The 17,406-nt window shown below is 34.5% G+C and overlaps 1 protein-coding gene across 2 annotated transcripts in view; it reads left to right on the forward strand.

Moving 5' to 3' along the window:
* The window catches only part of LOC108573398 (long-chain fatty acid transport protein 4), a 47,267-nt gene that overhangs the window by 29,520 nt on the left and 341 nt on the right, over positions 1-17,406 (forward strand). For both annotated transcript variants that reach the window (XM_017935851.1, XM_017935843.1), the window contains 8 exons: positions 3,920-4,157; positions 9,755-9,989; positions 14,041-14,242; positions 14,363-14,555; positions 15,233-15,373; positions 16,329-16,466; positions 16,555-16,712; positions 16,890-17,043. In XM_017935851.1, coding sequence (XP_017791340.1) covers positions 3,920-4,157; positions 9,755-9,989; positions 14,041-14,242; positions 14,363-14,555; positions 15,233-15,373; positions 16,329-16,466; positions 16,555-16,712; positions 16,890-17,043 — 1,459 coding nt within the window. The remainder of the gene's footprint in view (positions 1-3,919; positions 4,158-9,754; positions 9,990-14,040; positions 14,243-14,362; positions 14,556-15,232; positions 15,374-16,328; positions 16,467-16,554; positions 16,713-16,889; positions 17,044-17,406) is intronic.

Below are 17,406 nucleotides of genomic sequence, written 5' to 3' on the forward strand. Positions count from 1 at the left end.
TTTTTTTTTATTTAAAAACGAACAGTTCAAATTTCTCTTTAGTTTTCAAGAACTGTAATATTTGTTAAATTTAGAATGCAGCTTTGATTTTTACGTAAACATTAGTATTAGACATAAATTCTAGTAGATAGAATAATGATTTAAAGCATACGAAACATCATTTTTGTAACATTTATCGATAAGCATATATATTCTACTACCAAGTAAAACATCAAATTTCCACCATTCTAAGAAAATTGTTTCATTACACTGAATACAGTGGTGTTACTGTAAATTATAATTTTCAAATTTTATTACCTTCAAATAGTTAAACCTATAATTTCGTATATCTACATATGGAAGCAATATACAGCTTTATGATGTGAACATTTATATAATACAAGTAACTAATACAAGGAAAAAATTTGTAGACAAAAGTATATATAAATATCAAATTTATATTAGGTGTTAAGGAATATTCTTCGAGTTGTGTTTTCTCACTCATTTTTTCGAAGCATAGGGACAATTTATTTATAGTATCTTGTAGTTTTATTATATTTAACCCTTTGCGGACGGAACGGTTGAAAGTCGAGCGTTCTGTGGGCTCAAGCCACTGCAGCAATAGTCACTAGAAATTGTTAGCTCACTTTTCTCGTGTAATGCACACCGTATCGAGATACCGATTCGACAGATAACTGCGTTACTACTTAATAAAAACCAAAAATAATGAAAAATTAATCGAAACAAGGAATTCTTTGATGACACGATGCTTATATTCTAAGTATGGTAAATTATAATAAACCATCGTAAATATAATAAAATAATCGTCATGACAGGGATACAATAGAAAAGTAAGACTATAACAGTGTATCCACTATGAAAGTCAGAGGAAAAAGTATCATCTTACATATCAGTCTAAACATATATGTATGTATGTAATATGTATACAGAGTTCTGTCGAACTACGCGTAGGTTAGGAACGTCGACAGTCCGCGTAGTTGGGAACCATCCCCCGGTTTTACGGAAAATTGAAGTCTGATCATCTGCACTGCGTGTCAAGTGTCGTATATTGTCGTTAGAATAATAACAAACGAAGTAGGTCGTGTGTAAAGACTTAGTTGTTTACTAAGAGACAGTGTTTTTCCAGAAAAGGATAGAATATGTATATGTCTCTGGGAGACAACAGAAAAAAACTAATTTGTTGTTGTTTCATAGCTATAACACATCTTATTACAAGAAAAATAAACTTAGGATACGATAAAACGAAATTGTTGCAGTAATTAATCTAACTAGCTATACGTAGGCTCTCCTCTATTTTCAATTCACTCAATCATTCGATTGTGTACGTATATATACATACATATTATTCACGCATACGCATACCGTGAAACTGTAGCTGTGTAGCTCGCACAGACACGCTTCTCGTTTGATTTTTCCCCCAAGGTGAGCTGTTCGTTGTGTACTTGAATTCGATGCACCAGCTTCTTGTATGCAGCGGCACTTAATTCACACGAACGAATATGCTAAGTAAGTAAATTGATTGGAAATCCGCGTATAATCGAAAACGCGTTGTTCGATGTATTCCCTACAAGACTATAATCGCGCAGTATAACCTCACACGACAGCCTCGTAAACACCGACTGAGGCCTAGTCGTGCTGCCCGATTTCTGACCGCTGTACGCTCGCAACTGTTCTAGGAAAAATTCTAGGCCTTAACTTCGTAGAACTCGGGATATATCTTGCGAGCCAAACATAAGAAACGCGAGCCTGGGTCGCTGTACGTACATCGAGCCAAACATAAAGACAGCCTCGTAAACACCGACTGAGGCCTAGTCGTGCTGCCCGATTTCTGACCGTTGTACGCTCGCAACTGTTCTTGGAAAAATTCTAGGCCTTAACTTCTTAGAACTCGGGATATTTCTTGCGAGCCAAACATAAGAAACGCGAGCCTGTGTCGCTGTACGTACATCGAGCCAAACATAAAGCTAGCTGTCCTTTTTAGAGTAAAACTATCGCGAGTTGCTCTCGAGAGTATCTCTCGCGAGTGGACACTGCGTCTGAGAGTGACTGTCTGACAGCATCGCTCGACTCTCTGAGAGTTACGCTCGAATAAACAGTTGCTTTACTTTTAAGTTAGTTGAGGAATGCAAATTCTGTTAGAGTCTTACTTTTTTATTGTATCCCTGTCATGACGATTATTTTATTATTAGAATATAAGCATTGTGTCATCAAAGAATTCCTTGTTTCGATTAATTTGTCATTAATTATTTTTCATTATTTTTGGTTTTTATTAAACACTAATGTACAACAATCTTTGTAAATAATACTCAATATGAGTTTCTAAGTGCTTAATTTACGAACAGCCTATCATTCGAAGAAAACAAGCCGGAATATAAATTATAAATATGGTCATACTCTGACCTTGAACCGCATTTTTCATAACTTTCCCATCATTTCCGGGAAAAATGACAATTGCAAAACATAATTTGCATCATATGCGTGCGTTACGAAAAGTAGTACGTTTCATTTGTCTTACGAAGAACAGTATGTGTCAGTTTGCCACGTAAAGTAGCACATTGCGTCGTTTCTTACGAATATTAGCACGTTTGGTCTTCCGTCGTGAAAATTAATACATTTTACCGTTTTGCCACGAAGAATGGCACATTTTCGATTTTGCGGCGAAAATTAACACATTTCGGCGTGTGGTCAGTTTAAATTGTTGAAATGCATTTTGCATCGAGAACTTCAACCTTTGAAAATATTGTTTAATATATAATAGCTGCATCTAATCTTCCAAATGAAAAAACTATAGAAATGTTTCTTACTTTTATCTCCGATGCACTCAAGAAGCAAACGAACGGAAGGGAAATAACAGCCGTAATTTCCAGAACATCTACTTCCCTCGATAACAGTCGTGTCTACTCAATCCTGAATACACTATACTATGATTAGATCGAGACAAAATTCTGATTAGATCATAATTGATTTACATGATGCAAAAAAAAAAAATCAAATCTTGTCGGTTACTGCTGTATAAAGCTAAACATGTTATTTTTCGTAGCCAACCATTTAGATGTGTTATTTTTCGCGACGAAAGAGATACGTGATATTTTTCGAGACAATAAAGACATTCTACTTTTCGTCGAAATGGAGAGAGAGTGGATAGGCAGAAAAAGAAAGGGAAAAAAAGATGCGTGTCGCCCTGGACATCCTAGTAAACTCGTCAGTAAGGCTACCTAGGAGACTCGTGACTTAAACGCGAGGAACGATTAGACTCAGGTTAGAAGGTGTATACATAATAATAGAAGCCTTGGCGAGGACTAGCGAGAAAGGTTAATGTTACTACGTCTCTATAGGTGGAGCGTCGGAGGTATCGCCACATATTTACATACATATTATTATACATACGGTGTTTCCTTTATTTCGCAAAATTGGAATATCTCGTGAAGGACTGAACCTATCAAAAAAGTGTTTAAACAAAATTTGTTTGATATTAAAAGGGCATCATATGGTGGAAATTATTTTTTGCAGGTCGATTAGTGGGGGGAAATTTTATATATCACAAACATTTAATATTTTGTTTGTGTCGAAAGCACAAACCAAAAATTCACCTAATGCATATGTTTCGGCATTGTCGATGATTTTCGCTGAACACATACATATATGCGTTAATCATCCACAAAGGGTTAAAACTTATATTATTTTTCTACGCAATTCGTAAGTTACGAAAGATACAGCTTAAAGTCGCACGAAATGACGAATAATATTTCCATTTAAAAAAGTCATATCGTAAACCTTACATTAATACATGGAATTTCAGAAAACAAGAAGAATATTTCCTAACACTTAATATATTCTGGAAAAGTTTCCTATTTTTCTATTGGTTTATTCTTTGTGTACACGTTGTTTAGCCTAATAAAATTCGGTAAAACATTTTCAGGTGGAAGACTATAGTAATAAAATCGCAACGGTATTCAAATCTCAGGGATTTCGTAAAGGAGATGTGGTTGGCATATATTTAGAAAATAGGGTGGAATTCGTTGCCCTTTGGCTTGGTCTGAGTAAACTGGGAGTAATAGTACCACTGATTAACACCAATCTTCGTAAAACATCTCTTCTGCATAGCATCAATGTGTCCAAGTGTCAGGCTCTTATTTATGGAGCGGATTTTACAGATGGTAAGTGTAAAAGCAGTACATGATTAAAACTAAATTTTTATTTTTTCGGAATCGATTTTTATTTTTTTAGCAGATACATTTGTATGAATTCATATTAATTTTTACAAATCATCAAATTTCTTGTTAAATCTAATCGTATTAAACAACGGAATGCCAACAAAGATATTTTGCTGGAGATACTGAGGATAAATGAAAATAAAACATGCAATTAGAAGGAAATTCTAATTAAATTAGGACTTCCCAAGTAACACTTTATGTCAAAGGGAAGATATAATTATCGAAAAATATTTAACTTTTGATTGATTGGTAAATGATTAAATGCATTAATCTTATGATGTTCTGAATTAAAATCTGAAGATTTATCAACGATTATATATGGAGAAAAGGAAATTCCAAATGCAGATGCGAATAAAATAAGATATATGATAAGATGCACTGCGTATAAGTATTATCCTTTGAAATTTTATAATCGTGTTCATGTTAGCAACAAATAATATAAGTAATTCAATTGTTAGGTTAGAACTCGTCCCTCGCACGCCATTTTAATATTGCGCGAGGTGATTTAGAAATGTGTTTTGTTTTTAGAAGCGTATTGTAAAAAGTCTTTTTTAGACTCGCACTTTTATATAAATTTATATAAAATTGTGGAAAATTAGCGGTGACTAGCGAACCTGTGGATGTCTCAGACATCCTTGGATAGTAGGACCTCAAGCATCCCACCCACCTTGATAACTAGAAGGTTAGCAAGGTTGCGGTGCAGGTCAATGGAGGGAATAAGCTCAAGGCTAAGCGGACCACGTGTCCACCGATTGTGCTCCGAGTAATGGGTTTACGACACGTATATCGCTATTTGAGTGAGCAGAAATAAGGCACTAGTACTTATGTACTTACTTAATCCTGTCGTGATCGAATTCTTTTTTTATTGAAGAATTTTTTATTTATCTACCGATCACCGCGTCTCTAGTGAATACTAAATTCATTCAAAATAATACAAATGAGACATACAGGGTGGTTACATTTAAACGAGAACGGTGGAATATCTCGCAGGGAATTGAAGCTATGAAAATAATGTTCCTACAAAAGTTGTGTGGTATAAAGGGCACGTTATGCGATATAAATAATTTTTCTGTAGGTGTAGCAGTGAGGGAGATATGAAAGTCAAGTTAAGTTTTTAAATGGAACGCTATATTTTTCTATTCTTAATACTATAGCCTTGGCTGAGACGAATTCAACGTAAGTGCCACATTGTCATTTCGTTTTATGGAGAGTTTGTATTAGTAGCACAGTGTAGGGTTTAGCTGGCCAAAAGTGTGCGAAACACTCGACTCTCCAATTCTTCACTACTTTACGATTTTTCATAAAACGAAATGACTTTGTGTGGCATATCGTTGAATTCGTCTCAACAAACGCTACTATATTATGAATAAAACAATACAGGGATTCGTTTAAAAAACATTAACTTGACTTTGATATCTCCCCCACTATTGCATCTACTGAAAAATTATGTATACCACATAATGTGCTCTTTTATACCAAACAACTTTTGTAGGAACATTTCAACGTTCTCGTTTAAATGTAAAACCCTGTATTGTGTCCCACTGGTCACGAAAGGGTTAATGTGGTAACTATTAAATACAGAGTTTCTGCGTTCATAAAGCAATTTCTAGACCCTGATTTCTGACCCTAACGGTCGATTCGTGTGGCATATCGTTGAATTCGTCTCAACAAACGCTACCATATTATGAATAAAAAAAATACAGGGATTCGTTTAAAAAACATTAACTTGACTTTGATATCTCCCCCACTACTGCAGCTACTGAAAAATTATGTATACCACATAATGTGCTCTTTTATACCAAACAACCTTTGTAGGAACATTTCAGCGTTCTCGTTTAAATGTAAAACCCTGTATTGTGTCCCACTGGTCACGAAAGGGTTAATGTGGTAACTATTAAATACAGAGTTTCTGCGTTCATAAAGCAATTTCTAGACCCTGATTTCTGACCCTAACGGTCGATTAAAAATTTTAATTCAAAGCTCTCGAAAATAGCTTTACTATGCATATGGCTTTGCTGGTGTCATAAGCCCCATCATCTTAACAGATTTATACAAAACATTTACCTTATGAAACAAACTGTTTATGAAGAATGGGATAATAATGTATGAACGAGAATTTCAAAGAATAATGTTTGAATCGAGTGCTTGAAATCAGAGTACAAAAGAAACGTGTACAGTCACCCAATATTTTTTATTTCTAATTGTATGAACAATTACCTCCCTTGCCTTGTTGTATCGTACTACAAAGCACGTGCCGTATATTATGCTTTGAAGTTGACAACTGACGCAATGAAAAAGCTGTCCTGAAATATTGCAAAATATCCTAAAACGTATTTTTTAAACGATAAGAGTGACTGACGTTATGAACGGCCGTTATAGTTTTACGTTGCATATTGCAACGTTACTTGTGTATGTATACCATGAAGCGATGCGGCATCAATTTGATAAATTAAACGAATGGTTATTGTGAAACACTTGATAATGCGTGCATCCGTACAGTACTTAACAGTACAAAACGTGCACACGGCCAAGTGCATTGTAAATAGACGAATCCACATAAGTAATAGAATATTGATCAGTACTTGAATACATATTAGTAATTCATAACTAATGGACAATTCAATATTCAGTCACAAATATTTACACGTTAACATTTCGTTCATATTCATGCCTAATTCGTCACCTAAAACTTTTAAGAAGGAAGACGAAAATTCAGGTTACTATTAGGAAAGTCACAGTGAACATTTGAAATACAGGGTGTCCCCAAAATCTATATGCAAAAATAAGTCGAAAATAAAAGTATAACATTTTTTCATTCAAGGCCTCGTTTTCGAAAAAAATGAGTTCGAAAATCCAAGTACCTGTTTCGAGATGTGGAACTTCCATTTCTGCTCGTGTCTGTATTATTAAACATGGACAATGCCACGATTTGCTTCCTGTTATTGTGTTATCTTATTCCCGCGATATCGGTCTGTACTATTACATTCTTTTATTCTGTATTTAATTCGAATGGTTTCATAAATGAGGACAAGATTAGTCACAGGTGTTGGAAATGTTGACCGTGTTGCTGCATACACGAGCAGAATCAGAAGTTCCGTACCTCGACACTTACAGTTAATACACGGGCACTTGACGGATTTTTCAATTAATTTTTATCAAAGACGAAGCCTTCGATGAAAAAGTATTCTTTTTTTCCACTTATTTTTGCATATATAGAGTCACCACCCGGCTGGTTGTACCACGATTTTGGGGACACCCTGTATACACGGTGCGGCAAGAAAGTAACGAGACTGAATTTCTGCTGATAAACAGCAGACGATATTTCGGTTTTGTAACGTATAGAAGTGTTTTCCGCGTCTAGTTTTGTCGTGCCGCCACAATCCTTACGATGGAGCAACCGTAACAACGTTTTTGGCTAAAAAGGCAATTCCTGTGCTTAATCACCCTCCTTACACTCCTGATTTGGCCCCCGCAGACTTTCTTTTATTCCCACAATTAAAATTGAAATTGAAGGGTAAACCATTTCAATCCGTGCTTGATACTCAACAGTGTTACAAGACAGTTAAACGAAATTAAAGCAGAACAAATTTCAAACTCCTTTAAACAATTATGTGACCGATGCAAACGTTGTATCGAGTTCCTTGGAGATTATTTTGAAGGAAATAAATAAAAAGTCTACAATGTTATTGTATTAGTATCTTGTATTTTTTACTAGTCTCGTTACTTTCTTGCCGCACCGTGTACTTCACTGATACGTGTATCAGTTGTCAATCCACAGATCCCTAATTCAATCAACATTTTCTTAAATAATTACGTTAAATTTGTACCGCCCATGACCTCTTAGCACTTCAAATATTCAATGAAATAATAATTCGGTTTCTGTTCTGTGTGGGCTCTATAAGTACATAGTTCCCGCCATAGTGATTGATGTAATAATGGGAAATAGAATTAACTACACTAGAATGAAAGAAAATTAGGTGTTCGATTGCGTGTCGTGGTCAATTTGACTCGAAGACAATTTTATGAACGATTGTGTAACACTAGTTGCTATTACGTTTACTCGTCAAGTATCAAGTATGCAAGTGGCATTATTTATCGCAATCGTTACTTGTACAATTTACCGCTAATACGAACAACTCCAATTATTTTATCGATTAACTCGTACCGACGATGCTCAACGACGTCCAGCAAATGATTGTAACAAGTGTGAAAATGCAATCTGAGAATTCCACAGAATTTCCAGAATCCAGAGGAAAACGTAGTTTGTCGCAGTGGTGTTATACTGATAAACAATAATATTCTAAGTTTTACGACTCGTTTGCTCCATTTCAAATGGAAGTGTTTATATGCGATAGAAACTAACGTTATTAGTTTTATTATCTTTCAATTTCGCTTTACTTCTTTTATTTTATTATTTCATTTATTTCGTTAAGATTATTTTCTCTACGAAATATATTGTACTACTAAGGAATAAAATTTCATCGCACAAAGAATTTTCCTTACATCATTCACCAAAAAGACATTTTATAATTGTTTACTCGTGAATTACGTTTAATTTCAAAGTTTCAAATGGAATGATTGTATCTGTAATTATCTTATGTACGTGTGTATTTTACCAAGTATTCCTAATTATTCGTAATTAGGTGTACCATAAATGTATGCTAATCCATATGGATAAGTTACTGTCATGTTGTACACTGTTTTACACTACTCAATTTTATACATTTTACACAACTTTACGTTACTTTTCTTTTTAATATGAGAATTTTACAGACACGTATTTGCTCAAGTTCTCTTTATTTGTGCAACTTGTAATGAACAGGTATAGGAAGAAATAACTTTTATTAGTACAATTCTAGCGTTAAAAGGAAGAGCATATGTAGCAGTATAAAGAAAAACAAATTGTCAGACAACTTTCGTCACGTTTAATGATAAAAATTATAATTCTTCACAATAATCACAATTGATTCGTGTAAAAACATCATAATTTTTTGATTCCCGCAAATATTCTCCTTTTGAAAAAAAAAAGCATTAAATAATTGTTTTTATGTATCACGACTAACTTGGTTACCACTAACATTTTTTCCTTGGCTTACGACGAACTCAAATAGAAATACTAATGAAACGTGTATCTTTAAAGATTTTTAATTATCCATATAGATAAAACATGTGAAGTTGAGTAATGTACAATATTGTAAAGTTGCTTTTACAACAACTTATCCATATGGACAATTACAGAAAATTTTCGTTGAGTAATATAAAAGAATATTTTGTATTAAGGAGTAGAAATGTAAATAATATAAATATTGTTGTTACGTTTCTTATAAGCTTTTCCTAAGAAGATTAGCGAAATACTGTTTGCAAATGTTAGAGAGAAACATGAGTCATATTGGCAATACTTAATTATCCCTGTAACTTTTCGTTATTCACATTACATACAAATTTGTCTCGCGTAATTATTTATTAGTTTCGCCTAATTTCAAACATTTGTTTTTTATTGAATAGAAATTATTTTATTGTTATTACTAAATTTTTTTCAGCTGTGTCAGATATTGTGGGCTTGTTGGATTCGAATTTTCCATTGTACAGGATCGGTGATTTATCAAATTCCAAGATATCAAAATTAAACGATAAAGACTTGGCCGCTCTTTTGGCCGACGTTTCTCCAGCCCCGCCGGTTCTTCAAGAAAAAGGCTGTTACCATGATCAATTATTGTACATTTTCACCAGTGGCACAACTGGTTTACCTAAGGCTGCGGTTATAACAAATTCTAGGTAAGAAACATTTCAATTCGCTACGTATAATTATTCAAATTATGATTAACTCTTAATGCATATTTGCAATGTTCATTTTGGAATAATTTCAGTCCTTAGAATTCAGCTTTACGTAGCTAATACCGCATGTCAAGTAGTAATAAAACATTAATACAAATGTAATCATTGCATGTTTACTCGCTTTGAATGATTTATCTTCAATTTATACAGGGTGTCCTGTAACTCCTCGAACACACGGAAATGGGGGGTTCCTGAGGTGACTCTGAACAACTTTTTCCTTTACCAAAATGTTGTTTGAAGCTTCATTTTTGAATTATTAACGAAAACCACTGGCCAATCAGAGCGCGCGCAGAGCCCGCGCTCAGGGACGGGCGAACCGAGATTCACCCGCGCGCTATCATGAACGACGCGTACGCGTGACTTCTCGGTTATCGATCGCTGTCAAAAAAATTTGACTTTGCACCGCTATTTTTATAAGGCTTAGAGAAATGGGTTTTTCCCGTCATTCCGACATTTATGTAAATTTTTGAAAAAACTGCAATTAGTCGGAATCGTGAAGAAAATAGCGAAGGTCTGAAAATAGCCTCTGTTCTCCGCCCCTGAGCGCGGGCTCTACGCGCGCTGTAATTGGCCAGTGTTTTTCGTTAATAATTCAAAAATGAAGCTTTAAACAACAGTTTGGTAAAGGAAAAAGTTGTTCAGAATCACCCCAGCAACCCCCCATTTCCGGGTGTTCGAGGAATTACGGGACACCCTGTATATGACTCGATATTTAGCTTTTTCCCTTTCTGATTGTGTTCTTCCAAAATTATGGTATCATTATTCAAAGCACTTAAACTAACATTTCAAAATAATTTTCTTATTTTCTATTTTCTTTCGCGTAACGAGTACTTGTGTATATTTTTAAAAGTTTTATTCGACATTGAATTTAGCTCGAACGTATTACTTGTACAAATTAAGTTTTCTCTCGTCAAATAAGTTCCATTTAATATTTGCAACATTATTCATAGATTATAGGGTACACATTTAACTAAAAACTATTTACGTACACATTGACTAAAGGAAAAGGGGACAATCAAAAAGTATTTTATAGGTAACTTTGAATCTGAATTAAAAACTGACACCTGCAAGAAAATTTCAAAACTTTTTATCTCCAGAATGGTCTGATCGTATATCACATTGGCAAAAAAGGAACGATTTAATAATTGCTCACTATACTTTTTGTTGTTTATCCCTGATGATTCATTTTCTCCTGTTTTACATTGGAGAATGTTTAATTATAATTGAGGACAAAGGTAGCGATTGGACGTCAACACCGTGCTAAACAACTTCAAACGCGAGTAAACACGGGAGTACCAGCCGCGACAATTAACTCGGTTCGTTTTAGCGTGAAACAGTGCATTTGTGAATATTAAATTAAAAGAACGGTTATAATTATCCGTACAACATGAGGAGTACTACGGGGCCAATCTCTTCATTGAAATGGCCACCAACTTCGAACTTACACAAATGTCACCCAATGTGACTCCTTTCTAAGAAAGGAACGAGCGATTCTAATCGAAGAACAAATTCAAATAAGAGATTATGCCTCTGTTAGGCACGTATCTTCCGAACGGGTGCATTCCGGAAGCTAAAATTTTATATTTCGAGTCCTTTCACACCTCTCACAACACCCACCAAGTTTCATCTCGATTGGCCACTCGGGCCATTCGGAACAATGTCCAACATAGCACTCTCAGAACCCTATTTCTGGAACTCTCAAATGGATACGCAAATCATGATCAATTGTGTACTGATGGATCGAAATCAAAAGAAGAAATGGGACGTGGAATAATTTCCCCTACGCATAAAATATTATTCAAATTATCAGGTTCTCTAGTAAAGCTCATGCCATACTGCAAGCCTTGAAGTATATCGAAGAAACGTACTACAACAAATATATTGTTTTACTGATTCCAAAAGTGTCGTATTAATGCTACAAAATTTAGAAATTGAAAATCCAATAATCCACAGTATCATAGAAACGACTGCAATACTCAAAAAGACCGGAAACGGTATTTTGTATACTTGGATTCCAGCAGAAAAGGATGCTAACGTCAAAGGAAAAGAAGAAGCAAACTCAGCGGCAATTCTAACTAGCATTTACGAACTCGAAAGAAATTTTGTACTGATATACCACGAAGATCTTCAAAAATATCTTAACAGGAAAAATTAAAGTCCTATTATTACATATAAAATTAGAAGAAATATCTGCGACACCAGTCCAGCACTGCTTATAAACCAGAAAGATCAAGTAATCTTAACCCCTTGACGACTGAGATCATAGAACAAAAACTTCACCATACGGACGGAGGCATATATTATATAATTTTTATAGTCGATTTAGACGAACAATAGAAAGCCTGTACGAAAATAGAAGAAAGTGAGAAGGCTGCGATGGTTGTGATGGTGAAGTAGCTAGCCAGTGTCGCTACGGACCTGAAAATCGCGAGTTTGAATGCCTGAAACCTTCTTTTTCTGAAGGTCTAGAATAATTCCCCCTCTCCTACTCTTTAGTACACTGTAGTTCAGTCATTGCCCGTACGAGCAGCGCATTAGGTCCGATACACACTAGCGGCCCGCTCCTGGTTCGGTCACGGTCCAATCCCCCTTTGCTCGCGAAATATAAATTAGTTTATACATCTATGTTTGGCTAAAAATCCGCTTTTTCGCGATTTTCAACAGGTTATCATTTGTTAATAACTTCGAAACCAACAAAATGATGACATAAACTTGTCTATAGACTACATAGATTTTTAAAAACGAGAGCAAGGGTTCGTTTTTACAAAACAAAAATTTATTTACAACTTTCATATTGAAAAGGAGTGCGTACAACAAGAGTAAAAATATTCTTAGAAAGTTTCATCTTTTGTGATGCGAATGAAAAAAAAATAGACTACAACATATTACAGTTCCAACAAAATTGGAATTGGAATATATCATAACCGGTGGTAAAATATTCTTTCCAAAGATAGTTGCTGGGACGAAACCGGTCCGTGATCGAACCGGGACCGGAGCATTACCCGTAGTGTGTGGGTACGTTATAAACCACAGAAGAATATTTGACCGGACCAGTAGCGGACCGCTAGTGTGTATCGGGCCTTAGGTGTCCCCGAGCGCAAAGAAATCGGTGGGATCATAAGCTCACCTTTTCTAACGCAATCATAAAGATAGAGCATACGTATTGTCATTATTGGCGGAACGCGATAACATCGACGAATCGAATCATACGGTACCGCGTGTTGGAACTTGCCCCTGTGCCGTTCCGGGGGCAAACTCCAAATTTCATCACTCTCACAGTAGTATGTATGTAGTAACCATCGTACGTCTTAAGAAGGAGAATTATGTTTCGAAGATATATAATACAAGCGTCTTTTTCTCATTCCGCTTTAATGTACATATGTGACATCACTAGCCCGCGACTTCGCTCTCAGCTCTGCCCGCGGGCACTGGCGGGTACCCTTGCCCGCCTAAAGGCCTTCTAAACGGCACTGCTTTAGAAATTAGCAGTTGCATAAATCGCATAAGTCAAGGCAAGGAGGATCATAGGATCACCATAGGAAACTCAACTATCTGCAATATGTGTAACATTAAAGACTCCATTGAGCACATTCTAATAAACAGTAGTATGGAGCTAAAAGAACACAACATGGCACATATTTCATCAAATTTACTGGACGTATTACAAGAAAAAAATTCTTTCATTCTTAACAGATGTTGAACAATAATCACATAACATGACGAAAGTTAATAACTCCGAAGGTGTGGATGACCTTACACATGTAATAGATATGTAAGCAATCTATGTAATGTATCTGTATGTAATATAACTCATAGTGGTCTGTAACAGCTATAAAACTGATGCGACATCAAATAAATAAAAAAATAGTTTAATTAAATTAACAATAATATATACAGTTATATTAATAAGTGTTTCCTTCAACAGTATTCGATTTTATTACTAATATTCCTACATTATATTAATTCTAACAATTGTTTTTAAATGTTTCAGGTATATGTTTATGGCAACTGGTATATATATGATGGTACCATTCAAATCTTCAGATAGAATTTATACTCCATTACCATTATATCATACAGCCGGTGGTGCAATGGCTATTGGCGCGGCTCTTCTCCATGGAGCTACAATTGTAATTAGAAAAAAGTTTTCAGCGAGCGCTTACTTTACTGAATGCGTCAAATATAACTGTACGGTAAGTTATCTTCACTTTCTGTTATTATTATCGAACGAGAGTGTATTTAAAATTCATTTATTTGAGAACCTTTTTCGAAAAAGCACGGATGTCAAAAGGATGGATATAATTTATTTTTAGGTCGGCCAATATATTGGAGAAATGTGTAGATATATTTTAGCTGTACCTCCAAAACCAGAAGACAAACAGCATAATGTTAGAGTGATGTTTGGAAATGGTTTGAGGCCGCAGATATGGCCCGAGTTCGTAGAACGATTTAACATTCCACGAATTGCTGAATTTTATGGAGCAACTGAAGGAAATGCTAATATCGGTAAAATTTTTGTTTTAACCCTTGAACAGCCGACAGAAAACTGACGCGGCACGCCAACGCCGGGTCTCTTTTGGACCCATACTGAAATTTACTTTGTTTATATACATTGTGTACATAAAATTGTATTTTTTTAATCGTATGTTGTGAACCTATATGTCATAGGCATGTTATACATATTCATCTGTATTTGATATCATTTCCTATGAATTTGTAGCATCTCGAACATATTTATGCTGTTATTTAGCTTCTTTGATCTTTTCTTCTCGCTGTTGTATTCAATACTGGTCTGGCTAAAGACGTTAGAACTCTCCACGCAGACATTTGTTTATGTTACAGCGATAAGATTGAGCCTAGCGAACGAGCAAACGTTGACGCCTCTTCGCTATGCTTGAGACATGGGTCAAAAGTGACCCGGCATTGGCTGGGCAAGGGTTAAATGCTTTATTCTTTCTACATTATCATTAAGGATTCGTAATGAAAATATGTTTAAATATAAAACCATTTTTCTAATTAATTAAACACTGGAGTAATTAATTCTGTATTATTGATAAATGCCTTTATCATTTTTTATTATTACATATATTTTATTATTGTTGATAGATATATTTTATTAGAGCAAATACTCTAGGAAATGTAGCTAAATATTTTCTAATGTTAATATTTGATCCTCTTTTTAGTAAATATCGACAACACTGTTGGAGCCATTGGTTTTATATCCCGAATAATTCCATCAATTTATCCTATTTCTATTCTAAAAGTAGATGCTGATGGAGAACCTGTAAGGGATGCAAAAGGTTTATGTCAAGTGTGTGAACCAAGTAAGTATTTTCTTTTGTATAAATTAAAATGTTTATTTTACACTTGGAATTATATCAAAACTATTCTTTTATTTCATCTTTCAATTATAGTCGAGACCAAGTGTATTGTCCGGTCAGGTGGTTTTCTCCTCCGTCGCTTTTCGGTTCCACTCTTACCGTTCGGTATTTAACAGTTATCCTATAGAATTTTTCCATTCTGTCCTAAACTATTCTTATTATACTGCATACACATATACATACACACACAAACGTTCGTAAAACTACACGTGAATAGATATAGCGAGGGTAAGGAAGTCGCAGCACTTGAAAAGGATACCGCGCGCGTTGCAATGAATTACACTCAGTAATGAAAATTTTAATTTCTATAATTTTCATTTTATTCTTATAAAAATAGTACCAGCGGGTTAGTGAGGTCCTCCCAATGAAAATAAGTTCAAACACGACATAAATTGGACTAAACGTAATAATAATCAACTTCAAATTACCTTTAAAATTGTATAATTACCCGAAACCCCCATCGCGTAAGCTGGGTCCAACCTCAAATGGCTCGTTTCACTGTCTTCTGGACGGATTTTCTTACATTAGAGAAACTGAAATTTTTGAAATTGAAGTACATTGCAATACAGGCACTTTCAAGTGTCGCGTCTTGGCCGTCGTTGCTTGATACACTACGTTTATTTCGAAAAAGTCTATTGCCAAAAACGAGAGATAAAAGAGGTGTACCTTCATAAGATATAACGAACAGAGCACATTGCCGTCAGCAGTAAAACAAAGATCACATTACAAAAACAGATGCACCCATGCGCCTATAACGTTGACCAGTTGAACTACTCTATATGTATCAGGTACCGCTTGGTAGCGTTTGTCGATGTGAAAAAAGCGACGGAGCAAAAATGGCCTTGACCGGCCAAGATATTTATTTCTTACTGTAGAAAAATATTTTTACTATTTTTAGATGAACCAGGTGTTTTCGTTGGAAAAATTTTACCCAATAATCCAACTAGAGCATTTTTGGGATATGTGGATCAAAAAGCATCCGAAAAGAAAATAGTTCGTGATGTATTTACCAAAGGCGATTCAGCATTTATATCTGGTATAAGCATATTCTAATAAAATTTTAAATATTTATGTTTGTTATTCTTAAAGAAATTAATCATAACAAGGTACCATTTTGTTTACAGGTGACATTGTAATAGCAGATGAATTCGGTTATTTATTTTTTAAAGACAGAACAGGTGATACCTTTAGGTGGAAAGGAGAAAATGTGTCAACATCTGAAGTCGAAGCTATTATTAGTAACGTTGTTAACTATAGAGATTGCATTGTTTATGGAGTCGAGGTGAATAAGATATTAAAAAAATATACTAAATAATAGTTATTTTGCATTTGAAAAATTATATTTGTTACAAATCTTGTTTAACTCATAACACACGAGGTTTAACAATTTTGATGTATTTCTTAATTCCGTACTAAAACATTCTAAAACTAACTATATTTATATTTAATGTTTTTTTAGATTCCAGGCCTTGAAGGTAGAGCCGGAATGGCAGCAATATACGACGAAAAATCTATGCTAGACATCAATAAATTATCAGTTGACCTAAAGGAACACTTAGCAACGTATGCAGTACCTAGATTTATTAGGATTTTAACGAAAATTGATCTTACAGGTATTTTTATTTATAGCTCCTATTAACCACATTCTATAAAAATCACGACAAGAAATTTCTTTTAATTACAATACCCTACCAATCATAAGTATATGCCCATCCATTTATTCACAATGTTCTTTATTTCAGTAAGCAATTTCATTTAACCCATTTCTAAAGAAGAAGTCAAGGATTTAACTTATTTTGTAATCCTTACTTAAGAAAACATAGTTCTTTTAAAAAATTTATCACATTTTGAATAAAGAGAAAAAAGTAGATGGGTAAATACTTATGAATTGTAGTACATATCAGAATTAGTTTCCACTTCTAATGTTTAAAAATTTTTGTTAATTTAAAGAACAAATTTTTACACTTAATTAAAAG

The sequence above is a fragment of the Habropoda laboriosa genome, unplaced genomic scaffold (genome assembly GCF_001263275.1).
Source record: "Habropoda laboriosa isolate 0110345459 unplaced genomic scaffold, ASM126327v1 scaffold20, whole genome shotgun sequence".
Lineage (NCBI taxonomy): Eukaryota > Metazoa > Arthropoda > Insecta > Hymenoptera > Apidae > Habropoda > Habropoda laboriosa.